The sequence below is a fragment of the Sorghum bicolor genome, chromosome 2, assembly GCF_000003195.3.
Source record: "Sorghum bicolor cultivar BTx623 chromosome 2, Sorghum_bicolor_NCBIv3, whole genome shotgun sequence".
Classification (NCBI taxonomy): Eukaryota; Viridiplantae; Streptophyta; class Magnoliopsida; order Poales; family Poaceae; genus Sorghum; species Sorghum bicolor.
In genome coordinates, this window is record NC_012871.2 from 73,391,838 (window position 1) to 73,419,405 (window position 27,568).

Below are 27,568 nucleotides of genomic sequence, written 5' to 3' on the forward strand. Positions count from 1 at the left end.
TTGAGGCATGCATTTTTACCTAACCTTTTCAGAGATTCGATCTATTATTGGCTTGTAGAGACTGATAACTGTCATGATGTTTTAGATGGAGATTTATTTTTCTATAGAGATTTGAAGAATTTAGAAAATTTTGATTTAGGTCATGTTTTATTCCCTTGCTAAATTTTAGCCAACTAAATTTAGTCACTTTAGTAGCTAAACTTCCAAACACACTAACTAAAAAGGAACAAAAATAATTTACGCCTACTAATCACTCGAAAGTAGCTAAAATAATTTTAGCTGACTAATATTTAGTAAAGAGAACCAAACAGAGCCTTAGAACAAAACTAAAACACCTTATATTTCTTAAAATGTAAGCATCTACCGGCACGCAGATGTAGTACATAATACGCTGCATCAGAATACCATATGTGACCTTACATGCACATTATATTAGTTAGCTGCAGGCATTGGAAGAATCAAATAATTGCATGCAGTCCCTTCACATCACAAAAAAAAAGAGATGCCCTTCGTACTCCCTCTCGATCAACCTGCAGAAACGAACAAAAACCCAAAGAATAACCCAGCCCATCGTGACACGCATGGCCATGGCCATGGATATGATGCAGGCTAACACACGTCACCTTTCGCATGGCCTGCGCGCGGCACTAGCTTGCCGGCGCTTCCACTAATAGTGAGACAACACAGGCGATACAAGTCTTGCCTGCAGATAGAGGCGAATCTATAAAGCTTGAAAAGGATTCGTCCTGTAATTTATACTGTGTAAATCTAACAGTTTGCTAAAACTTATTTAACAAATCTATAGTTTTGTCAAGTCTTAAAACCAAATACCAAATGAAAAAAGAGGCATTCTCCATCAGTTTGCTATTTTGGGCTTGGCAAAATAACTTACATTTGAGGATTTTTGCCAAAATCACAAAATTGAGTCTCCAACAAGTTGGCAAAACTAGTTGGCAAATTGGGATATACGTGATGCCAGGAGGACTTGACATATTTGCCAAGTGAAGGGGAATTTTGCCAAGCTCATAAAATTGTTAAGTAGTTTTGCCAATTTATTGGAGGCTGTTTTTTGTGGTTTCGATAAAAATCATAGGATGCCAAGTACTTTAGTAAACTGTTGGAGTTGCTTAATTAGCTATTTTTTTATCTACATTTAATGTTCCATGCATGTATCGTAAGATTCGATGCGATAGAAAATCTTAAAAACTTTTTGAATTTCGGTGTAAAACAAGGCCCTAGAATGATGGAATATCGTAAGGCTTTGTTTGGATGTATTCAGATTCGCATCAATCCATATGTGTTGGAGTGGGTTAGAGTGGAACTTGAACTAAATTCCACCCAAATCCACTCCAACACATGTAGATTGAGGTCAATCCGACAACATCCAAACAAGACCGAGTGTCCGGTGCACCTATAAAAGGAGCAGCAACTGCAAGCTCCGACGTGCAGGACGACTGCCATAGCTTCCTAGCTAGCACGACCACAGGCGCTAGTAGCTAATAAGCTACTGAGTATAGCTTGTAGCTAGAGCTCTATCTCAAAGCCAGCAGTGATGGCCGCGGCAGCCCTGAGGCCCCTGACGGCTCCGAACGCGGCGCTGCCGCCGAGGGGGCCGGGGAAGGAGCACCGGACGGCGATCACGGTGCCGGAGTTCAAGCGCTGGGTGAAGCAGTTCGACACCGACCACGACGGCCGCATCAGCCGGAAGGAGCTCCGGGAGGCCATCCGCCGCCGGGGCGCGTGGTTCTCCGGCCTGCGCGCACTGTTCGCTGTCCGGCGCGCCGACAGGAACCGCAACGGGTTCGTGGACGACTCCGAGATCGAGGGCCTCATCGACTTCGCCGAGAGGGAGCTGGGCTTCAGGATCACAACGGAATGAACGGCGGCGCGATGAGCTAGTCTGTCGTCTCGTCTGCTCCGATCCTCTCTACAGCTACAGGTCGCCGACGACGTACATGCCGGCGTATATTGTACTGTGTACTGTATTGACGTAATTACGTGACACGTACTTGATTAATTATGTACGGTCTGTGTAGTTTTTTTTCGCTGTGTAGTGCTAGCACTGTACTACTAGTAGTTTTGTTATTTTTCTTTTTCTTTTTCTTTTTTCTGTGTGTCATCGTACCTAGTAGCTGCTACCTCCACGTACTTTCTCCTCTGAATAATTTGTGTCGAAGCAGGAGAGGGTCGAATCATGTCTGTGTACATGCTAGCAGCTTGTTAAGTGTACTGCCGCGTGAAGTGATGATGCTACCGTACCGTTTGTATAATTGTTTGTAGCAATCCATCCATTCCATGTGCTATATCACTACCAGACTAAGGATTATTCATTTCTGACGGTTTTCTAAAAACCAACAGAAACCAAAATAAAGTCCGGTGGGTTTTGGTAATGCTATGGTACACTTTTTACTTATTAGTAGGAGGTAACATCTCAAATAAATCTAAATCATTGATTTTTTTGGATTCTTAATTAGTTAGTTGATTAATTAATCTAGAAATAGAAAGGGAAATATGTGAAATCCCCTCACCGCCTCACGGGACAGAAAAGCGAGCGGGCCTCCCTTTCTTTCTGTAGGCATGCATCCTTCTTTTCCTAATTTTTCATGTGCGTTCAAGTTCTAATTGTAAAAACCTTTTTTTAGATAGTTTAACTATTGTTTGTGCTTGCATCTATTTTTTTCACAATTTTGGTTCTTTGAACATTTTTGAGCGACCAATGATTGCTTTGATTATAATGTTAGATCGTATATCCGAATGCAAATTTGAAGTGTTCATTTCTAATTAACATATAATAATATCAACATCTATATTTAAATTCAAATTCAAACCAAAATATGATAATATCTACAGTGGTTACTTACATAAAAAGTAGTTTATACTAACTGGGCACATGGGTAATTTATGTCAGATCTAAAGTTGCAAAAACTAAAAAGATGTATCACGTTGCATTAATTAGATCAGGAAAGAATCTTTATATCTAAAATTTTCCTAATTTATCCTATTATATAAAGAAACAATATATAAATATATATATTCCAACATATTATCTTCTACGAGGTAATAGATGATACTAACCATTTGATTTAATTAAATAAATGGCTCATAATTATTTGGGTGTACCAAAAAAACAAAGCCTTTTTTTTAACTTTTTGTTAGTTGGTTTTCTGACGGCTATATCATTAGGAATTAGCTAGCATTCAGCCTAGCACGAGCCTCAGGTTGGCCATAAGGAATTACCGTCAAGAAAAGATGATCTTTCTGTTGAGACATTCTTGACGATGTTTGGCCCTTTCGTAACGGTTTTAATTTTGGCCGTTAGGATTTTCCTACTCTGTGATAGTGTATGAACTTTCTGTTGCTCAGTCTACCCATATACCATACAACAACACAGCCTTCATGGAGAATGGCTAGTCCTTGTTAGAGCATATAGCTCTAGCTAGAATTGCATACAACAATATCGATCAAGCTGGCGATGATCCGAGATGCCCATATGTGGTCATTTGAACATATATACCATGATTTATTTTTGCCTACAAAATACACAACATATGTAATAGTATGTCTATTAATAATAATACAAAAGGCATAAACCATATGGTGACTACGATTTTCAAACTAGTCATGATAAAAGTTTGTTAAACTTTAAAAAACTATAGTCTTAACAATACACGGTTCCAAAAAATACATGACTTGTTGCATTCAAACATCTTGTATGTTGTTTCTCAAAACCAAAATATTCTACAAAATCATATTATTTCTCCAACACTTCATATCGGAAAAGACCTAAACTTTTAAATCAATAGAGCTGTAGATCTATTTGTCGGAAAAACAAAATTGAGGCATAAGTAGGGATGCAAGCTAAGAGGTGAACCTATGTGAGTAGCTAGCCTTATTATGCCATACTTCTTTCGCTTTGAAAATATAGACTAAAACTAGCAAATGTGCTATGATACATTGTATCAAAATGTTTAGTTGTGTGTGGTTATTGGGTGATTTAATTATTCGCAGCTTGAAAATTTATTCAACTATCATCATTTATCCTAATTTGTTTTGGAATCGAACTTTGTACCGTGGCTTGACGTATCTTGGAAATCACACTACGTACAATCGGTGGACTTATTAGTCGTGAGTCCAAATGATTTGCGGCAGTGCTGTGCTCGTAGCATAGAAGGACGTCACTACGTCAGGATATTGTGAAAACTAAAAAAGAAGAAGGGCGGAAGAACAACTTTACTCTTTAATATTTAATATTAAGTGTAGAGAGAGAGAGAGAGAGAGAGAGAGAGAGATCATATGTACGTATGGATTTAGGTACAGAGGGGTGGTAACGTAGATCTTCCCCTTGCGTGTAATAAAGAAGCTAACGTAGCACTCATAGAACACAAATATGAAGGTGAGGCGTAACACACTACTTCCCTCCGTCCAAAAGGGACTTGCTGTTTTATAATTTTTTTAGGACAGGTTATTGCTTAGTAAAAATTACCTATTCTAGAAATAATCCCTTCATTAAAGAATATATCCTGCAGTATGAGTTTTTTTTTTAAAAAAAAAAAGAAATACATGGAGGCATGCAAACTTGATATGGACCAAATTTGTTGTTGTTCAAGAGGTAACATCAAATTGTCATTTTTTTGAAATCTAAAACATCAACTTTTATTTACTCCAATAGTAGCTAGTTAGCACTCAGAAACTAGAAAATCAAACAGGGATTGATCTTGTAGGAGTGACGACGCGTGCTGTAAGACACGTAAGGACTAAACTGTTTGTGAAAGAAGATGAGATGAAGAGTTTTCCGCATGCATTGTTTTTGTGCCAAAGTTTTCGTCGGAGATTCGATTCCACCATTTTGATTGCGACCTGCAGAACGAACTTCCATACACTGCTAAAGACCAACACAAGGTTAAAGTTGAGTCTTCTGCTTAATGAAATACCTGCATCTGCACGATCCTGAAAAAAAGATAAAAGTTGAACGGAGACGCACTATATATTTTGGCCAGGTGGTGTACTTCTATCTACAGAGACGAAACACACATTGCCTCGATCTGGATGGGATCTCTCTCTCTCTCTCTCTCTCTCTCTCTCTCTCTCTCTCATAGATTATTGCTGGTGGCGCATGCACAATACAGAATCAAATAGTTGCAGGCCTCCACATCAGAAAAGAGGCAGATGCCATTGCCGGCCGTTCTCCTTCACCATCAGTTAATCACTCACCGGAGACAGATTAATTAAACCGAAACAACAGCTTGACACGACCCGTACGTACGCGAGGGCGGCGAGGATATGCATGGGCGTCCTGGGTGGCTGGTGCTGTGGACTGCATGTGGTGCAGGACTTCAGGCCGGCGATGATGAACGGAGCACACGCAGCGTGTACCTCCACTACAGGCAGGGGCGAGACACGTACGATCGACACATGCATCTAGCTAGCAGCACCTAGCAGCCTGCTACCTTCAGATAGAGACGAATAACGCTAGGATAATGCGAATAAAAGGAGCGCGAGGTACGGTGATCGCAAGCGCGCTCCGACACATGACAGGGTGGAAGCTTCGCTAGCAGCAGCCAGATAGCCAGAGCCACAGCCAATAACTGCCATGTCCGCCACGGCCAAATGCCTCGAGGCGACGGCAGGGCCGCCGGCGGGGTCGGGCAGCAGCAGGTGCCTGCTGTTCCCAGGGAAGGAGCACAGGACCAGCGTCACGGCGGCGGAGTTCAAGAAGTGGCTGAAGCAGTTCGACGCCGACGGCGACGGGCGGATCAGCAGGCGGGAGCTCCGGGAGGCCATCCGCCGCCGGGGCGCGTGGTTCGCCAGCGTCAAGGCCTGGTGCGCCGTCCGCCGCGCCGACAGGGACCGCAACGGCTTCGTGGACGACTGCGAGATGGAGAGCCTCGTCGAGTTCGCCGAGAACGAGCTGGGCTTCCTCATTTCCAAGGAGCCGACGTCGACGCCCAATCGACGGGCGCAACCACCACTGCGGTGGTGAACCGTCTGTTCCTCTGCTGTTCATCTTCATCACTTATCAGCAGCGCCTCTCCGTCCACCCTCCGAATAATTTGTGTGGAAGGATCGGATCGAATCGAAGGAGGTATATATAGAGCGGTGCAGTTTGTTTGAGTTCGTTCGTTCGTGTGGTGTTTCTTTAATTTGTATATATATTCCGTATTTATGACAGTTTGTTTGAGTTCGTTCGTTCGTGTGATATAGCTTAGAACTTATCCATCAAATCTGCTAATTATTTAGGGGGTGTTTGCACAAACTCTACTCTATAAACTTCAGTATGGAGCAGCTCTACAAAAAAATTGGAGTTTGTGGAGTACCTCATTAGGTGCTCTCACAACTCCATCTTTTTTCTCGAAGTAAGTGCGTGGAGCTGAAACCGTTTGACTAAAAAACGTGAAGCGGAGCTGAAAACGTGGAGCAGAGTAGTCCCAAACACCATCTTAATAGTGTCTTTTTTTTATAATAAATTAGTGAAGAGTAATTTTATAGTTATGGTCAGCTAAAGGCACAAGTACAGCTTACGTTCGTTCTGGCCGCTGCTGTAGTGCCCTGTCATCTGGGATGGCTAGATGCTTGCACGATGAGCAATCCATAGTTAGGCCTGGGCCTTGTTTAGTTCAACCCAAAAAGCAAAAAATTTTCAAGATTCCCCGTCACATCGAATCTTGCGGCACATACATGAACCATTAAATATAGACGAAAGCAAAAACTAATTACACAGTTCAGCTGGAAATCGCGAGATGAATCTTTTGATCTTAGTTAGTCTATAATTGGATAATATTTGTCACAAACAAACGAAAGTGCTACAGTACCGAAATCCGAAATCTTTTCGGAACTAAACAAGGCCCTGGTTTAGTTTCATCCAAAAACTTTTCACTCTATCTTGAACACATATATAAAGTATTAAATGTACATAAAATAAAAAAAACTAATTGTACAGATTAATTGAATTTTATGAGACAGATCTTTCAAATCTAATTAATTTATTATTAAACACTAATTGCTACAGTAACACCTACAACACTGACAAATTAATTAGATTTAATAAATTCATCTCACGATTTCTAAACAGATTTTGTAATTTTTTTTTATCAGGTAACATATCCTCAATTAGTATTTAAGCATCCCATGAGACACTCTTATATAACACTTGATACGACACAAACTTTTGGGCCTTGAACTAAACAAGGCCTTACACTTGGGCCACTCGTCCTTGGGCAGGGTGATTGCTCCGATCCAAAACCACCTCAGGGTGGGAGAGTTTGGACTCTACGTAGGTTGAGGCCCTTGTCCCGCATGTGGGGTGGGCGTGGGCCGCATTCAGTCTCAGGGGCTGCTATTAGCTTCTAATTCGTGGCAAGCAAAAACTCGTTATTCCTAAGCTTCCTAAAATGGATAGGAATTGAAAAATCTCCTGACTTAACCAAGCAGTTTGGCATATTGATGGTCTTGGGCATCTCCGGAACAAAACAGTTCACTCTTATGAAAATTGAATTTGAACCCTCAAATGCACAAGGCAGCAACTTCATACTTCGAGCTTTCATATAAGATAATATGTGTTTATGGATACATTACTAGTGAAAGCTAATATAATATGGAAGAATAATATCAGTAGAAGAATCTCTTTGCCAGTAGGCATCTGTATCGGATTGGTCAGTCAAACGCCACTCATCGATCAAGGCATTGAGGCATGCGTTTTTATATTACGAAAAATTATCAAAGACTCTATATATTATTGACTTGTAGAGACTGATAACTTTTATGGGTTCAGGCTAAGCAGGACGTTGTAGCTACTTTCTCCGCTCCAAGATATAAGGGCTACATATTTCATGATGCATGGCTAAATTTGATTGATTGATGTTTTAGATGGAGAGGTATTTTTTTCTATAGATTGGAAGAATGTGTGGAAAATTTTGATTTAGAACAAAACGAAAAGACCTTATATTGATTTATTTATCATAAAAGCATCTACTACCGGCACACGTATAGATGTACAGTAGTACATAATACGCTGCATCAGAATACCAGATGTGACGAGACCTTGCACGTTAATATAATGATCAGCTGCAGGCACTGGAATTGCATCTAGAAAATAATTGCAGTCCCGTCCATGTCACAAAAAGAGATGCCCTTCGCCCCTCTCCTGATCCATTCAACCTGAAGAAACGAATAACGCAAAGAACCCAGCGTGACTGCGTGCATGATGAGACGCATGGCCATGGCGGCCATGGATATGAATATGATGCAGGCTAATTAATACACGCAAGATCGAGTGAGAGACAACAGCCCAGGCAACGACGCAACGCAAACCTTCCTTGCAGATAGGCCCGGCCGTGTGCCCGGTGCGGGTGCAGTGCAGCTATAAAAGGCGGAGCAGCAGACTGATCGCAAGAGCTCCGACGTGCAGGACCACCGGCCATAGCTTCCACGACCACAGGGCACAGGCTAGCTAATAAGCTAGCTAGAGCTCCAGCCCAAAGCAGACAGCAGCCATGGCCATGGCAGCCGTGACTCCGAACGCCGCGGCGCCGTCGAGGGGCCTGTGTTCCCGGCGGTGAAGGAGCACAGGATGAAGATCACGGTGCCGGAGCTCAAGCGCTGGCTGAAACACTTCCCTACCGACCACGAGGGCCGCATCAGCAGGAAGGAGCTCCGGAAGGCTATCCGCCGCCAACCGTCGTAGTCCGACGTGCTCGCCCGCGTCGACGTGAACCACAACGGGTTCGTGTACGACTCAGGGATCGAGGTTCACCACGGATGCCTCAGCAGCCGTCCTGCCTTGTCTGTCTTGGAATAGCTTCGACGGGAGTGGCCACCAGCCGCCTACTCCTCCTCCTCCTCACTACAGGTCGCCGACGTACCAGAAAAGCAGCAACTCATCCACTTCATCCGTGACACCGCCGAACGCGGCGGCGCAGAGGGACCTGTTCCCGGGGAAGGAGCTCAGGAGGTCATTCACGGTGCCGGAGTACAAGCGCTGGCTGACGCAGTTCAAGACCGACAACGAAGATCGCATCGACAGGAAGAAGCTCCGGGAGGCCATAAGCCGCCGGGGCGTGTCGTGCTTCTCCGGCCTGCACGCCGGCACCTACGGGAACGATAATGGGTTCGTGGACGACTCCTCCAAGATCGAGGGCCTCATCCTGTTCACCCAGAGGGAACTGGGCTTCAGGATCACCACGGATGCAGGCGTCCGGCCTAGTACATTGCGCGCCCTTGCATAGAGAAGCTGAAACATTCGGTTTTCCCTACATAGGTTGCAGCACATGCATTACATATATCTGATAGTATACCACAAGCAGGATGGGTATGTATATTACGTAAAGTGGTTACATAAGTTCGATAATGTTCTTAGGCATAATTATACATCGCATAACAGAGTAGCACAGAGTGGTTTGTACATTGAGCAGCATAATTAGTAGCAATGCTGTTGTAGGCATATAATTATACAGATTTCCTTGGTGCAGTGCTTGCTGGACATAATAATTACACATTCGGGCTAAGACGTGACGCTGCAGATGAGTACGTCCTTCAGTATTATTTCGGTTCACGTTCTGAAAGGCCACTATCCATGGACACTGAACTGTGCCTGGTGGATGAATCTAGTTATGCATTCGATTATGATAGATTTGTTTGGTCCTCATGCTTCAGGGATTACATCATAGCTACCAACCAGCCCCTTGCATCCTGATCCTCAATATGACAAATGTGCTCAGTTATCTCATCCTTCTGCAGTGCCTAGGCACAGCGAGGCATATTACACTCAATGAGAGAGTGTCGCCATGAATCTCTAGCGCCGCAGATGGAGCATGCACCGCTATCGGACATGTTCCTATGGGAAAGAATATTTTTTTGATGGGAGAGAACATCTAGCAAATCTCCACAAAACTATCCACGCTCTGGAGGGAACTTTGATTCCCCACAACATAGACCATTTCTTGTGCGTCTGTCTAAGGCGCCTGCCGATCAAGCTAGAGACTTACGATGTGCAAGCCATCTATATGCCAACACAGACCAAGAAAGAGACCACGCTTCTCAAAAGTACTAAGCAAATCATTTTGTCGGTGGGATAATTATAATCACAGCCATATCCGCCGGTGTAAAAAAATTCCATCAACTTCTCTCAATCCCCGGACGCTGATGTTGAGTCTATGAGTTCAATTCACCGAACAATTGAGGACGGTTAGCCCAATTGCTGGGAACCAATCCACCGACTAAGGTCTTGTTTAGTTCCAAAATATTTTGCAAATGTGAGATCGGCGAAACGTGCGGTAGCGGGCTAGGCCATGAGGGCCAATGTGAACTCCAAAAAAAAAAAAAGAAGAAGAATTCTTTCGTCATGGTGGTGAGATCGGCGACCTGACCGGTGGTGCCGTGCGAACCCAGGTTCCCCCATGCTCGGCCACGAGCAGAACCCGTGCGTGTGCGTGGCCAACAGGCCGGCCGTAGCTAGCGTATCTAGCGGCCGCGAAAGTCAGAGGGCGTGCGCGCAACGGCGCGAGACGCCCAAACAACACACGCCCCGCGGGGGCGCCACGCCACCACAAAGGTCTCCAGACTCCAGCCCCGCGCCACGTACGAGCACCACCACCACATCGCGACGCCGGACGGCCGCGGCCTCGTTCGTTCGTTCGTTCGGTTCTCGTCCTGCGACGCCGCCGATTGACCGACCACGCACCTGCTGCATGCCCCGTGTCCGTGTCACGCTGCACGTACGCGCTCGCGAAGCAGAGGAGTTGGGCTGGGACTTGGCCTGGGTGGACAACTGGAGATGGGCGCGGCGGCACCTACCGCGTGTACCGTCGTCGTCCCTCATCTTCTTCATTCTCTTCATCAAACCACTCGAGGTTGAGCTGAGGGTTTGCTTGCAAGTTTCCCCGCTAATTAACAGGGCAGATAGTACACAAGTCCTCCCTGGCGCGCGGCCTCCTAATCAATAATAATCACTGAGTTTGGTGTGTGATCCTTCCTGTCAGTACATAGACGATGCCGGCCGTATCGGTTCCGTATCTTGTATGTTATGCCCTCTAGGATCCACGCTCCAATGCAGACGCTTCCAATTGTCCAGGTGCATCCATGCATGCATGCCTGGGTACTGTTTCGTTTTTTTCCTCCCTGAGAGACGATTTTCGTATCTCTGAAAAAAAAAACGGCCTTCCAGTTCCAGGCCTTGACACTCCGGTGTGCCCCGTTAGGGGGCACTGTTAGAGTCCGAGCGGCCGGACCGCAAACTCCGTCCGATGATTTTTTCCCGCGCCATGTCTTCCTTTCCCGCCCACCCGCAGTCAGCCAACATGTGCATGCCGCCCACCCGCAGCCAGCACGTGCATGAAGCCAATAGGTGGAATAAATTAATTTTTTATTCTATCAAGTTACATACGAGAAGTTTTCTACAAACTAAAAAAAAGTTATAACTACTAAACCGATTATCCAAATTAAATTCTATTTTCACCATTATGTTTCTTATAATAAATCCTTCAAAACAAGATCTCACATGAATATATTTAGATAATTTTTATTAATGAATATTTATTCTATAGAGACATTTTTTAACATGAACATCGCTAAATATATCATAGAACATCACTAAATACAATATAGAACACCATTAAATACATTATAGAACATCGCATATATATTACGTGAATATCACTATATATAGCATCATATATACTAAGTGAACATCACTAAATGAACCATCGAACATCACCAAATGCAATATAGAACGTCGCCAAATACAATATAGAATATTACATTATCAGATATATATTACACGAACATAAAAAAAATCTTAGAACATTACAAAAATACCACACGAACATCAAAAAAATATCATAGAACATTACATGTATAACACATGAACATCATAAAAAATCATAGAACATTACATATACTACATAAACATCATAAAAAACATCAAAGAACATGGCATTGTATACCACATAAACGTTGCAAAAAACATCATTTTACATCACATCTCATGAAATATAGAAAAGAAAAAAGTAAATATAAAAAAATAATTAAGTAAGATAAAGTAGAAAAATAAAAAAAAATCTATAAAAACATAAATACAAAAAAAGAAATAAAAAAGAATAAATAAAACTAATTAATGATAGTAAATAAAAAATAATATGAAAAATTGAATAAAACAGAAACAAAAAATAGTATCACTCGCTTCCTATGATATTAGTCCACTAAAAAAATTAAACAACCATCGTTGGATCAATATCAAGACGTTTGTAGCCATTCAATCACATGCATGCATGTATGCCACAAAAAGTAATCTAATAAACACCTTTGTAACGAGCACTAAATTAATGTGTTGCCAAAAGAAACAAAAAAAATAAAAAAGATGAATGAAATAAAAAATGAAAAAAAGAAAGGGAAAAAAATAAAGCACAAAAAGGAATAAAAAAATAAGGAGGGAAAAAATAAAAGAAAGATTAAAATATAAAATAACATAAAAGAAAAATAAAAAAAAATTGAATCTATAAACATGAATTAGGGGAAAAAGAAAAAGAAAAAAAACAAAAATAAAAACAAAATAAAGAAAAGAAAAATACCAAAGAAAAAACAAATAGGAAACAAAAAAGAAAACTAAACAACAACGGGCAGAAGGGAAAATGAAAAGATCAAGAAAAATAAAATAAAATAAGAAAAAAGAAAAGAAAAGAAAAAAGAAAAGAAAAGGAAATAAATAAAAAGAAAAAGAAAAGAAAAAAAGCAACTTACGTACTTACCTGCGCATGGAAACAACTGTCGCGCATGCAAGTGGGCCGCCGCTGCTTGCGTTCATGCGTGGAAAAGCATCACGTGGGACTCTGGACAGAGGGAGCAGAACCAGCGCGGGAATCATCGGCCAGTCTCGCGCGGGAAATACTGGCGGGAATCGTCGGACGAGTGCTCCGGTCCGAACGTTCGGACCGGAAGATTTTCGCCCGTTAGGCGTACATAGGAATAATTTCGTTACGTGTTCTTGCACGGCACGGAAGGTAGTAGGCCGCCGCCATAGTTGCAACGACTTGGGAGATTGATGGATTGGTAGTAGCAGGCATGGATGGAATGGAATGATTTCTAGCAGATCAGCGGTGACGTACGAGTTCGTTTGAAACTTGGAGCGCGCAAATGGCCCCGCTCGAGATCGTTCTTCTAGAAACATAATGGTGTGTTTTGTATTATTACTCTCTCTCTCTCTCTCCTTAAATAAGTTAATTCTTAGAATATGTGCAAGACAAACTATTTTAAAAATTTTGATATAAAATGAGCACATATGAAAATATATTCTATGATATATATATCTAATAATATTAATTTAATGTCATAATTCTTGATAGATTTTCTTATAAATTCAGTTAAAGTTTTTTAAAAAATGTCTTAAGATAACACTAGGTATCTATTTATTTAGAGACAGAAGAATATATGAACTCGCTTCTTAGCAAAACGAGAAAACAACGAGACTGAAATTAATTTGTCTTATCTCCTTGTCAGGAAATTAAAGAACGAAAGATAACATGTCAAGCAAGAAGAGGACACGTTTGACTCTTCCACTCAAGGTTTACAAATATTTCTCTCTAAATTACTATCATGCCAAATAAATATTCTATGCTCGAAATTTACAAAATAAAAAATATAATACTCCTATATATACTAAGAGACGACAACATATTATTCTGATAGCCCACTGGCCCAGGCTCTGAAACGCACGTCCGAAAGAGACCCTTAATATCCTTGCGCTTCTCATGTAGCCCATAGAGCAAATTTAATTAATAATATAGTCCACTTGCTGACTGTAAGATTTTTTATAGCCTTCTTGCAGTCCATCCATATAATAGTTAGCTATTCACAATTAATACATGACCCACTTATCTCTTATACAAAGTTTTTTGGTTTCTGTGTCTAAGCTGACTGTAAGCTTACCGCCTGCTTATCCTCTCTCTCCTCCCTTCTCTCCTCCACATCAGCATTTAGCCAGCTTACAGCCCACCATAGTACTTGCTCTAAACTAGTACGTACGTGGTATGTATACAAACAAAAAAAAGAGAGAGAGAAAAACATGTGTGTGGGCGGCAGAGCGCCAATCATTCAACGCATTCTAGAACGAAAGGCGTTTTCTGAATTTATTTTCTCTACCGTGGACAAGGACCTCCCGCCACCGATCGCTATCACAATAAAATCCACCCACCCCTGTGGATGGATCGATCGATCTCATCTCAGCTCTCGCTCGTTAGCCACACTCGCCCAATGTAAAAACAAGTGCCCACGATCGGCGGCAATTAACGTACTTTTCAGCCGGTTGCTCGTGGAACAATCAACCACGTGATTATATATACGCAGTATTCACCATTCGGTCCATGCTTCCATCTCAGCTCATCGCTTTGACAAGCCAGCACTCTTTGTTGTTTAATCGTCGCGCTTTCTCTGCGAAGCACATATGGAGGCGAGGAACAACGGTCTCCTGTTTGGAATATTATGATTTTTTTTCTGCAAGCGTGTATAAAAAAAGAATTTCATATGTAATTTCATAATTTCTAACTGAACAAAAACGATGTACCACTATGTAGCGTGTATAACATGTGTAGATGGCTAAATCAACCATTTAGACAAACAATAGAATTTCTTAACCCCCCCCCCCCCCCCCCAATAATTGGTAATTTCATATGCACCATTGATTTAATTGTTGTTTTGTTTAATCACAGTTCCATATGTCTTCAGCACAAACCCTCTACCATGCATGCATATGCCATGCGTTTACCAACCGTACGTCTCCCACAGTTGACAGTCCTAATCTCCAAGCAAGCGCGGCCGCATGGATGACAACAAAGGGTGTGCGTGTGCACTTCACAAACTACTAATCTCATAACGAACTGTTCATATCAAGTACATTAAACAAAACCAAGTTGCGAATACGACCACATGGCTGATGTCTTGCACACGGCTTTTAACGTCTCCATCTCGATCGAGTCGAGCTTCCTTCTACCTTCCTCGGTTGGAGTAGGAATACCTTTCTCTCTCTAACAGTCTAGTACACTATTAGTACCTCCCAGCAGGCCAAAACGTCACTCTACAATAACAAAATCCCAAGGCCTTTTAAAGGAGCAAGCAAGCAAAGACATTAGGAGGAAGTTGAGAGAGGGAGCATCACGAGCAGCGAAGCGAAGAAGCGATCGAGGATTCCTCCCAGATGGAGGTGGTGGTGCCTGTCATGGCGCCAAGCGCACCGTGCAGCCCAAGAACCGCGGCGGCCATCGCCGGCGGCGACCACCTCCCGGCATACTGCTACTTCTTCGCCAGCGCACCGACGAGCCCGTCCAGGGCGAGCTACGCCGGGGACGCCTCCGCCACGCCGGGCGGCGGCGACGAGGCGACGTTCGACTTCACGCTCGGGTTCAGCGGGCAGCTGCAGGAGGCCACGCCGATCCTCGCGGCCGCCGACGAGCTCTTCGAGGGCGGAAGGATCCGGCCGCTGAACACGCCGCACCCGAGCATTCTGCTGGTGGACGACGCCTCGAGCTCCTCCTCCTACTCCGCCTCCACCGGCGCCGGGCCTCGGTTCTCCCCGAGAAGAGCCGGCGGCGCGCGCGGCGGGGATCGTCAAGGGGAGGCGGCGTTGGTGGAGAGAGGCAGGTCGAGTAGCAGGCCCGCCGCCGCCGCTGCCTCGACGACGGCGGCGGCTTCGTCGAGGAGCAGGAGGGCCACGCGTTCTCTGTCCCCGTTCAGGGGCGGCGGCGGTGCCTTGGACGACGACGACTCCCCTTCGTCGCCTCCGTCCCCCCGAACCTCCATGATGCGGGGCTGCGGCAGCGGGAGCAAGAAGTGGCGGCTCAAGGACCTGTTCCTCTTCCGGAGCGCGTCGGAGGGCCGCGCCACCGGCGGCGGGAGCAAGGACCCGCTCTTCAAGTACACCATGCTGTCCTCGTCCTCATCCTCCACGGCGTTCTCGCACCCGCAGGGCCAGTCCCAGAAGCTGAGGAGCGACGGCAGCGCGTCCATGCGCAAGGGGAGAGGCTCCACGGCGTCGGCCAGCGACATGCCGTACGCCATGAACCGCGCGGCCGCCGAGGACATGCGGCGCCGGACCACCACCACCACGCCGCTGCCGTTCCACCGCAACAGCCTCTTCGGCTACCTCCGGTCCAACCCGGCGATCCATAGCATCAGCCGGAAGCTCGGGGGCAGCAGCAGCCACTCCGGCTCCTCGTTCTCCAACTCCAATCGCGGCAGGCCGACATGATCCGGCCGTACGCAGCCTCGCATGCACGCACGCACCGCGCGCCGTCCAGAAATCTCGACGACGAACGATGCAGAAATGGCCGCCGGAGAGAAAGCGTCGTCGCCGGCCGTTTTACCTGTCTCCCCAACTTGTTTTTTTTTTCCTTGTAATTTTGCTACGTATTCTTTCGTTTCATGTGAACCACAAGGTTACATACTAGCTATAGTAGCTAGTGTAGATATGTACGTACACGGTGGCAGTATTCCCAAGGATTTTTTTTTTCTTTTTGGACAAAAAAATATCAGTATATTTTCCTCTCACTCGTCGGATCCATACGGTTATTTTCCTCGGTCGTCCCATCCCCTTCGATCAGACAGACAGTTGGTATCTTTTCGGATCAGCAGGGGCGGTCCGATCCCGTTTTGGCGGCCCTGGGATCGCGACACGTGTCCGGATTAGCTAGCCAAACCCCTGCATGGGATCGTGTTTTAAATGAGGTCGGTGCAGGTTACCAACATGGGAACACTGTGTGGAGATTCCATCGGGATGCATATTTGGGATGCTGCAAGATGTGTTTCGCGGCAAATTGCTCATGTCCTGAGCTGTGCCTGCCGTACTATAATGCTTTTCTAGCGCTGCAAACTGTCACAACTGTTGCCATGCATTTAGGATGGAATAATCCGCGTTAGGATAAGCTGGGCGGCCTGACATTCCCGGACTTGAAAATTGCATGGTTGAGTGTGAGTGTGATCAGAGTGCAAATGTTGAGTAAAATATTGCAATATCTCTTGTTCTACTGTAATGTGATGATGATGCAAGCAGATGCATCACCCATTGGCATGCCATTTTGCCTCGCCTTGGATTCTCATCTGAATTTTCTCCTGCGTGATTTGAAGCCGGAGTGAAATTCAGCGGACGAACATCTTTTCATGTTGATTCTCGACGTGCGTGATGTGAGAAAGGCAGACATGCAAGGAACTGATGATGCCTACCTATGACCATCAGTACTCGTAGAACCCTAGTTGGTTTGGTTGTCTGCCAGCTGTGAGCTGTGGATCTTCTCCTCCCCGGGTCAACAGCTCCTGCATGCCTCAACTTTTTTGACATCACATTTGTGTGTGTGCTAGTACTGTTATCGATCGGCAACTTGTGCTAGGAAGTCTTCATTTCTCCCACTAGATAATATGGTTAGTTTTAATAGGGTTTTATTAAAGTTTAATGGATATTAATTATTCTGATATAGCACTATATTAATAAAGAGAGAGACGACAAGAATTTTGTTACAAAGAACCTCTCCAAAGAATTTTGTTACAAAGAACCTCTCCAAAGAATTTCTCTAATTTTAATTTCATATAAATATATACTCTTCATTATTTAAGATTACTTCTTGTAATTTCTCTAATAACAGATCCCACTCTATAATCCATGTAGTTCCAAAAATTTTCAGAAATCAAACACCCAGCCTTCTCCATTATCCCAGTACTCATTAACGAAAGCTTTCTTATCTGCAAAAGTCATATATATACTTTGGGGAAATCTAGTTTCAGGGACATCCCGCGGCCACACATCCTCCCGAAACAGGACGTTTTGCTATTGTTGACTTTGAAAATAGCTCTAACTTGAAGTTGTGCCTGATTTTGTGCAAATGCTTCCGGTACTCGGAACCCTTTTATCCCCCTTGCTCACCGCAAAACTCTTATTTTTTAGATACTTTGCTTTTACTAAGTTGCATCATACATCTTTTCCAATTGTACATCCCCCACGAATGATGTTGCTTTAGACAATATAGTGGATCCAATTTTCGTAAAAACTTCAGAGGTAATCCTAGTTCATGACATGTTACCATTAGTCCCTGCCAGTGGCGGAGCAAGGGGGGGCTGGCAGGGGCCATGGCCCCCCTAACATGTGCCAACAAAAATTTTTACTAGTATATATTAATGATTTTTATTTATATTAAGAGATAAATATAACAATGTTGTCTTATATACTTATTAATATCATCTAGATAATAAAATCATACTCCTTTCATTCTAAGTTATAAGTCATTCCAAAAAACTTGAAGAGTCAAAGTATCCTAAATTTGACTAAATTTATATGATAAGATAATAATATTTATGATACCAACAAAGTACCATTAGATTCTTCATTAATTATATTTTTTTAGTATATCTATTTGCAACATAAATCTTTATAATTCTTTATATAATTTTGGTTAAACTTGAGATACTTTGATTCTCCAAGATTCTTAGAATGATTTATAATTTGGGATGGAGGAAATACAAATAACTAGATAATACAATGAAGCACCATTAAAAAACTGAGACACGGATCTTAAGGTTTACGAAATTATCTCAAGCATTTTGCTATTAAGGGTTTATCGTCTACCACCAAACCTATATCAAGTCGATGAATTAAGCTAGACGGTCACTAGTTGTGCTCAATTTTGATAAGGCGAATTTTTTAGTTGGTCCCCCCTATGTATAATTCCTGGCTCCGCCACTAGTCCCTGCCACTTACCCCAAACGTAGGCTCATCAGAAACAAGGCACATCTCAACAATTTCATCCGATTATTGAAATGGAATGTCAAATTATTTTTAGGACCAAGTGAGTGCTTATATTTATATGACACATCTTAATGTTAGAGAGTGTGACATGATACAATGTGTATTAGGAGTAGCCTCAATGCAACATTGAGGACTTAATGGCCAGCCTGCGCGCTTGCACTCATCTTATACCAGGGTCAGTATTCTGAAAACGAGAGCGCGACGGTGAAGACACACTATAGACGCCCCCTGGATTTCATTATTAGGTGGTTACTGGATAGAGAGTGAGGGTTCAAAGTTCAAATCAGGCTGGCTAGCTAATACTATGCAACAATTTTAGTCCGCACTAAGTCAGCGGCATGATAGCCCTCTACTAATAGGGTTGTTCACTAACAACTTGACAACAATCATTTATATGCCACCACACCTACACCTTTGAAGTGAAACTATCAATTAAAAATCTACTGCCAAATAATACAGTATGATTTTGCATTTCCAGTGTCCCGTAACCAGATTTCTGGTTGCAAATATAGCCGGGGCCAGCCAACAAGAAGGGACCGGCCGGGCCACAAACACGAACAAAAATGAAACCCCCGCGAGCCAATGCGTGTGGATCCGCCGAGTGTGGGAAAGACTGTGGTCGGGACGACGTCGGGTCCAATCCGGTCGGGCAGGCAAACAGTAAAATATAGACTAGTAGGCTCTCCGATCGCACATTGTTGACGCGATCTGTTTTGGTGCCTGCCCGTGCCCGGCCGGCTGCATGGCCACAGCGTACCCTACAGCACGATATGCTCGCACATGCACTGATGCACATGAGTAGGGAGTACTGCCACGGCCCTCGTCGTTCCAAGAGCAATAGGGCATGCAGCAGCTCATTCTTCCTTGCTCAAAGCTTTACAGCACCTGTTACTGTACCGTCGATTCCTTGTGTTGGGTGAAGTACGGGACAGGAAAACCAAAGTGCGCGTAGCGCCGCGACAGATTAATTGCCTATATATATCGGTCGGGCTAGCCTCTAGTGTATCAATTCAGATCTCAGTTCGTTATTTATATTATGGCCTTGTTTACTTTCTAAAAAATTTTGCAAAATTTTTCAGATTCCTGTCACATCAAATCTTTAGACGCATGCATAAAGTATTAAATATAGACAAAAATAAAAACTAATTACACAGTTTAGTCGGAATTGACGAGACGAATCTTTTGAGTCTAGTTAGTATATGATTGGATAATATTTGTCAAATACAAACGAAAGTGGTACTATTCCTATTTTGCAAAATTTTTTGGAACTAAACAAGGCCTATGGAGATAGCAAACTCACAGTTAATTAGTAGTAGGATGCATATATACATAGTTGCTGCACATGATGCAAACAATGCAAACCCTAGGCAAGTACTAACATGGCAGCAGGCGAGGAGCTGGAGCGCGCGAAGCTACCCGGTTGGTAGAACTAGAAGACTGTATCACCAACCCAGCCCTGCCTCTCATCAAACTCGTGCAGCTGCAGGTGCCCACCCGGACACACCTTCGTTAATTGCTTGTCCTACGAAACCATCGGATTGGTCATGGACAATTATCAGTTTATCATATGTTTTTCTTTTACCATGTTCAACTCTATTGTGCACGCACACGCACTCACAAAATACAAACCCGGTCTAGGCGATACATAATACTATAGTGCATTGCATGAGTGCATCATGCAGCATGCGTATTTAGCATGATATATGCGCTTTGACTCGCATCTAGTACGACCGAGGCTGCAGGCTGGGCTGGTGTTGGTTGGTGCCCGTGTGAAACTAGCCGCGCGATTCGTCAGAGCAGCGGCTGAACCAACAGCGTCCGTCGACGAAAACATTGACTCGGGACTTGTTTACATACACCCAAAAACTTAAACTTTACAAGATTCTCTGTCACATCGAATCTTACGGCACATGCATAAAGTATTAAATATAAATAAAAAGAATAACTAATTGTACAGTTTACTTGTAAATCACGAGATGAATATTTTAAACCTAGTTACTCCACAATTAGACAATGTTTGTCAAATAAAAACGAAAATAATACAGTGTCAAAATCCCAAAACTTTTTGCATCTAAACAAGATCTCGGTTCAACAAGCCGACAGACACAGACAGAGAGGTATGCGTGCCGCTCGTGTACCTGCATGCGCCCACGACGGCCGGTCAGTCAGCAGTCAGCACGTACTCACACCGACGACTTGTCTACTCCACCTCAAACTACACAGCCCGGGGTGGAGGTGGAGGCGAGGACGGGGAAGGCTTGGCGACGAGACGACCGGCGACAGCTTCGTGCTTCACAAAAACATGCCGGAATGACGGGTCCGATTTGACGTCGCTGTACCTCAACTACTGTGTGACGCCGAGTGCTTTTTTTGTCCCGGCAAACCAGCTGCCTCGCCCCACACAGCAACTCACCGAATTTAAAGTTAGGGTGCTCTACTGCTCTTGCTACCACGATTTGAATTTCAAATAGAGTAGATCTCAGTCAAACAGGGCCTTGTTTAGTTCACCCCGAAATCCAAAAAATTTTCAAGATTTCCGTCACATCGAATCTTGCGGCATATGCATGAAGCATTAAATATAGACGAAAATAAAAACTAATTATACAGTTTGTCTGTAAATCACGAGACGAATCTTTTGATCCTAGTTAGTTTATAATTGGACAATATTTGTAAAATAAAAACGAAAGTGCTACATTAGCGAAATCCGAAATTTTTTCGCAACTAAACAAAGCCCAGGTCCAAATGTAGTTCTGTACAGTATATACGAAGATCCTTTGTGATTGTTCGTTGGTCTATCCTGTTCAAAAGATACGGTCTCGGATACGGGGGGAGAAGTGTCAAATACTATGGGATACGCGACGCGAGGTTTTAACAGCCACAGCGGCAAATGGATGACAGAAGCAAATGGAGAACTTTGAGGAAACCTGACGCCGTTCCAGGTAGGGATGTGTAGCTACGGCGCCCAGCTCAACGCCGCCGACCATTTCCTTGTTTTGTGTGGTTTCTTTCGCAGGTGCACGTGCACGGCATATGGAGATGTTTAGTGCCTTGGTGACATGGGTGTTTGCATGCGGATCTCCTCACAAAACTTTCGGGGGGTTAGTGTAACCAGTTCCATCAAAATTCCTTCTATCACAGCACAGGACACGAGCGTCGAACAAAGAAAGGTCATGTGCCCTGGTCAGGTCTTTAGGTAAAATAATCGTTCAATTAAGGTTTATCAATTTAAAAAAAAGTTCATTTTAAGTAATTCCCAGTGTCTGGTTTGTCCTGACTGACTGCTGTATTTCCCAGAGAAGCAAAATCTGTATCGGTTTGGATTCCATTCAGATTACTAAGGCCTGTTTAGTTCACCCCGAAACCCAAAAAGTTTTCAAGATTCCATGTCACATCGAATCTTGCGGCATATGCACGAAGCATTAAATATAGACGAAAACAAAAACTAATCACACAGTTTGACTCTAAATCGCGAGACGAATCTTTTGACCATAGTTAGTCTATAATTGGATAATATTTACCACAAACAAACGAAAGTGCTACAGTGCCGAAATCCGAAATTTTTTCGGAACTAAACAAGGCCTAGCTCAAATTTCAGAAACCTATGTCCCTTCTGGGAATATCTCGCTTCAATCTTGCAGGACAATTCCAGCTATGAACTCATTCGACAAAAAGACGGTAATATTTCCTAACCTTCCCGTTTGAAGCATACAAAGCCCTGATATTGGTTTCTTATCCATCTTATATTCTTATGCATAGGCCCTCACGTGGCAATCGCAGTGGTCACTCAATCAAGTCAATGGTAGCACAGTATTCCATCGCATCCTCTGCACAAATGCAAAGAAAATCAAGTTAATTGAGGTGCAGAATTTTTCTTTTACACGAAGGAAGCTTTATTATTTCAAGATCACAAGATGAAACAATGCTCTGGCCTTTGCACATCAGGTAAGAGGCAAATGCTACAATAAAATGGCATTAATGAAAACTAAGATCACATGTCTTACCACCAATGCAATTATCAAAATGCAGCTGGCATCAACCAGACTGTCTTATCTACGGAAACCAGTACTCCCGCTAGGATATCTGAAGTGTGGCACAACGTATGCTTCTTCTGGATGAGGATGGTACCCAGTTTGTTGCCTGTTAGCTGAAGGAAATGCTACCCTCTGTTGATTGGGTGGAAGTCCCCTGAAACACGCAGGTGCATGCACACTAGCCATTGCTCCAATTTGATGTCGGAGACCCATTGTAACGTTGGATAGCACATCTGGATGGCTGCCACCAAGGCGAGGTAGTAAACCGTGAGCAACTTCACGCAATTGAGTAGGCCGTTGGGGCCTTTCAACACAAACATTCTGTACTAAAACAAAATTTCCATGATTTGCCTCAACATGGGCAGCTGGAGTTATGTGTCTTCCTTCTAATTGACTGTGTGTGCCACCAATTCTGTTGCACCCAGAACCAGCCGCCTTTTTGTTCATCCCAACTTTTGAGCTAGATGGACCCTTGTTGAGAGGCACGTGACACTTTTTCTGAAAGGTAGCATGATTCTTCTCCCTGTTTTCATTGCATAGAGAACTGTTATAACCAGTGCAAATGCTCTTATCTTGGCGAGCACCATTTTTCTTTGACCTCCTACCACCACCAGTGGTTTCTTTTCCAGAAGGCACTTGGGACCCTTCTTTCTTAGATCTTTTATTAGGAAGATCAAACTTAGAGGATTGTGCTGGACGTTTTTTGCCTTTATCCAATTCAGTGATATTAGATTGGCAGTGAGGCCTTCCAGATCGAGACTTGTGCTTTTCTTTGTCCAATTTTTTCTTGCCTTTAAGAGCTATAGGAATGACAAAAAAAGGAATATAAATCATTAGGCAGAACAAACACAGGACTGAAGAAAACGGGATTGAAGTAAAATGATCATTAAGCGTTGCAGCTTGACTCAATGGTTTAACAAAACAAATGCAATAGAGACCTAGAGCTCAGATGTTCTGCTAAGTAGAGCATAGATCCGGGAGCCTAAGCCATGGCTGAAAGTATTGTTTTGTTGATTTATTCTGAGAGAATAACACTGCTGAATGACTGACGGATTCGGCAGATAAGCTCAAACGAACGTGCTCTACACATGCTATTCATTTTACTGCCCCTGCTGTTCTCCAGCTCTGTAATTCAGAATTTTAGTCGATTTTCCGTATGAGATACAGCTGCCTCAGCAATTCTGCATTGAACTTCTAGAGCTTCCAATGACAATTAATACATCAACCCAAACATTAAATTTTACTTCCTACTAATAATTACTAAATACTCCTATAACTAAGAAACGTTCACATGTAACATCTAACTGTAGTTTTGTGTAAAATAACAAAACTCATTATAAACTAGTAGCAAGATATTAACAACAAACAAGAAAACTATAACTTGTCGCATTTGAAAAACATGATTAAATATGAACCTAAACATGCAATACGATCACATATCAAGATCAGTAACAGTGGCATGAGAGTTCAAGCAAGCGCGAACAAGAAGACCAACTTCAACATTAAATTAATTCAGAGATATGCGCAAACCATCTTGAGAATAGAAATTACTGTTTCCAGCAGAATTAGGTCTGTTCAAAGCACGGACACGCCTTGCATCGTCCCCTCTGTTGTGCTTCTCTTCTAGAACCTTCAGCCTTTCTACTTCATTTGCCCAAGGCTAGATATAAGACAAACAAATGATGTGAAGTTCAAAATCACACAAGGCCATCCCATGGACAATGTTGGTATAAAACCATCATTTGAGAAATGTGTAGATACCTTCCAAGATGAGAATTGCATAAAACTGAGAAATAAATTTCCCACATCCCATTTCTATTGATATATGATAAAAAAAAACTCGAATATGGAGAGAGAATATTGATTGAAAAAACAAAGTTCGAGAAAGTGGAGATAATCATCTTGGATATCTGACAGGATGCATTCATATTGATGAAAAATGTTTCTTTTTCCTGAAGTTTCATTACTGTACACAGAGCACACAGACTGATGGAAAAAGAATTGTAAATATGGACCTCCAATGGACTGATGGAAAAAAAATTGTAAATATGAACCTCCAATGGACTGATGAAAAAAGAATTGTAAATATGAACCTCCAATGTATGGCCAGTACTGATGCTGGACAATTCCATTATGATATAAATGACCAGCAGAAACAACCTAAAATGACAAGTAGAAAACAGAGTAACAATTCAAGTGGAGAGCTCTTGTTACCTGACGAAAAGTCATCATTCTGTATAGGTTGCGCCCTTTGACAAGCAACAGATGCAAAGGTGGTAATTTCCCAGCTCCTTTGCTCCAAAACACTTGAATCTATTGAATTGAACAAGTAATGTAGTATGTAAATGATCACAAGACTCAAATGACACAGTAGTACAAAACTGTTGAAACAAAGCTTACTGTGAAAGTGTGTTGCTGCTTTTGTTTACCATAACTTTCCTTGACGACTTTGCCGGCTACTATACGCTTACCTATACATTTTGCATGCCTTTTTCCACTGTCAAAGTTTCCGAATGGAAGTTTGGGTTACCATTTCAAAGAGGATGTTAGATTAGACTATGCCAATGCAGATGCCTACCTCTTCTCGTACACCTTCTGTTTGAATAGGACGGCATCGCCCCTACAAACATCACCTGCACTGAGAGAGTATGATTATTGTCATGGATAATTTTCTATGCAATTAAATGAAAGTTTATTTCCAAGTAGGACCACACCTTTACAGTTGATACAGAAGGATGACCGAGGATAAATTCTCTCTGGATCCCCATCTTTGAACCTATCAAGAAAGGGGTAATAAATATTACATGTGTCAATGTGTGCCAAGTTCTGAAAAATGTCGCAACGCTACATCTAGGCACATCAAATGAAGCACGATTAAGATCACCTGGGTGAACCTTCCGTGCATAACAATGCCAGGTAAATATAAAAAGAAGATATTGTGAACAAACAAATGACACAGGAACTAGTGTTCTCTTTTTTTTTGATGGGTCACAGTAGGGGAAAAGAATTCCCCATCTGAATATATTGCATTGAGTGTTCTCTTAAATTGAATTCTAACTAAATGAGCGTCAAATGGCTGAATATACTCAGAAGTGGGAAAGATCTATGATATCTAACCTCCAGTGAAGCACTATTCTGTCTACACAAGTGTCTATGCCCCCAGTTTGGCTAAGACCAATCTTCTTTAAATACGCCTTGCACTCCGCCACCTTTAAACCCTCCAGACTCTTCCCACCTACAGGAAAATCCTGCCATCAGTTCATGTAGGGGAAAAAAAGCATAGAACAAATGATCCAGTTCTGTTCGTTCCTGAAACCCACTGAAGTCAATCAAAATTAGCAGTATTATTATAAGACAAGCTCAACTTAGTCTCAAACATGACAAGGATCCGTTTGAAAACCAATTTACATTGGATGTATTTTGAGCTGTCAATAAGAAGAAATAAATTATGGTTCAACAGAACAGCCTTAGGTGTCTAAACTGTTCCTGTTGCACATCACTAGAATGGATACATAAATAAGCTTCAAAAACTAGTCAGATGAAGTATCTGTAAATTTATCCTGTCATCAGACGATCAGATTGGCACGCTGCAGCTGCATTAAATCATAGAACCACACGACACGAGCGATGCTAAATTTTTAATGCCCCCAAAACAGCTCTGCTTAGCTCTCTACGTGCACTTAATCCCGTTCCAACTTCTACACTTACCCCATTCGAGATTGTCACCTAAACGCCTACATGTAACTTACTTCTGAATATCTGATGAACAATCCATTAAAACGAGATAGAGGGGAATAGGGGATCGAGGATGTTACTGCTGAGGAGACTAGTGATTTTGTTGCAGGCGACCTCGCTCCGATCCGCGCCCAATTGCTCAACCTCAGCCTCAGCATAAGCCTCCGCCTCCGCCTCCGATTCCTCCTCGCTTTCCACGCCGCTTCCTTCGCCATCTTCGCTGTCGTTGTCGCTGATGTCGACAAAGTCCTCATCGCTCGTATCCTCCTCTTCCTCCGATAATGAATCCTCCTCATCCTCCGACCTTGACTCTGACCCCGCTTCGGAATCAGAGGATATGTCGATAGGCGCAACGTGCCCCTCCTCCACCACCTGCGCCGCCGCCGCCGCCGCGGCGCGCCTACGCGTTACCGGCATCCCGCCGCTCAAGTGGAGACGCCTTTGCCTCCTCCTCGCCCTCCGATTGCCCGCCCCCGCCTTCCCCTCTGTACGCTTTGGAATGGAATGGGGAAGATTGCGGCGTGGTGAAAACGGTTTGCCTCTGTGTCGCGAGCAGCGCAGGTTTCCCTTCGAAGTTCAAAACGTTAGCCGTGGCCCGTGGGGGATTTCACTCTGCTTTCGAATTTCGGAATCCAAATTTCAAAAGCTCAAGGACATTTGAATCGGCGTGTTCGACCCATAATGAACGGGCCAGATGAGAGGAATGATAGATCGTATCACCAATTCTTTCAAAAAGAAAAGAAAGCAAAATCAATAAGAAATCTATTAAATGACTACACTTGCAAATTTAATCCACTCTAGATTTATTATCATTATAAGTCGAACTCTCTAGTTCTTATGAATTTTTTAGAAAATAAATGCACTTTCAAGATATATTTTATGGAGAGTTTAATGAAACTAATTTGATGATGTAGGTGTCACTGCATTTTCAATAAATTGGTCAAATTTGGAGAAATTTGATTTAGGACAAAGCTTTTTTTTTTTTGCGAATTGATTTAGGACAAAGCTAAAGATTGGCGTGGTGCCATGG

General features: G+C 43.0%; 3 protein-coding genes across 4 annotated transcripts; 2 read left to right on the plus strand and 1 right to left on the minus strand.

Annotated features, from left to right (window-relative positions):
- Positions 1,553-1,879, plus strand: LOC8079199. Its single transcript, XM_002460982.2, has one exon. It carries the CDS (start codon positions 1,553-1,555, stop codon positions 1,877-1,879), a length of 327 nt encoding a protein of 108 aa, XP_002461027.1.
- Positions 14,796-16,527, plus strand: LOC8079201. The gene has a single exon (XM_002460984.2). It carries the CDS (start codon positions 15,179-15,181, stop codon positions 16,226-16,228), a length of 1,050 nt encoding a protein of 349 aa, XP_002461029.1. The 5' UTR covers positions 14,796-15,178; the 3' UTR covers positions 16,229-16,527.
- On the minus strand, positions 22,251-27,105 carry LOC8079202 (zinc finger CCCH domain-containing protein 62). 2 transcript variants are annotated; one of them, XM_021452556.1, is made up of 9 exons: positions 26,619-27,105; positions 25,921-26,038; positions 25,518-25,579; positions 25,382-25,436; positions 25,204-25,300; positions 25,018-25,116; positions 24,355-24,463; positions 22,774-23,603; positions 22,251-22,594 (listed from the first exon to the last, which is right to left on the minus strand). In XM_021452556.1, exons 1-8 carry the CDS (start codon positions 26,953-26,955, stop codon positions 22,819-22,821), a joined length of 1,662 nt encoding a protein of 553 aa, XP_021308231.1. In that variant the 5' UTR covers positions 26,956-27,105; the 3' UTR covers positions 22,251-22,594; positions 22,774-22,818. The 2 variants fall into 2 exon arrangements, with proteins under 2 accessions (XP_021308231.1, XP_002463190.1); XM_002463145.2 differs by lacking the exon at positions 22,251-22,594 and having other exon boundaries at positions 22,645-23,603.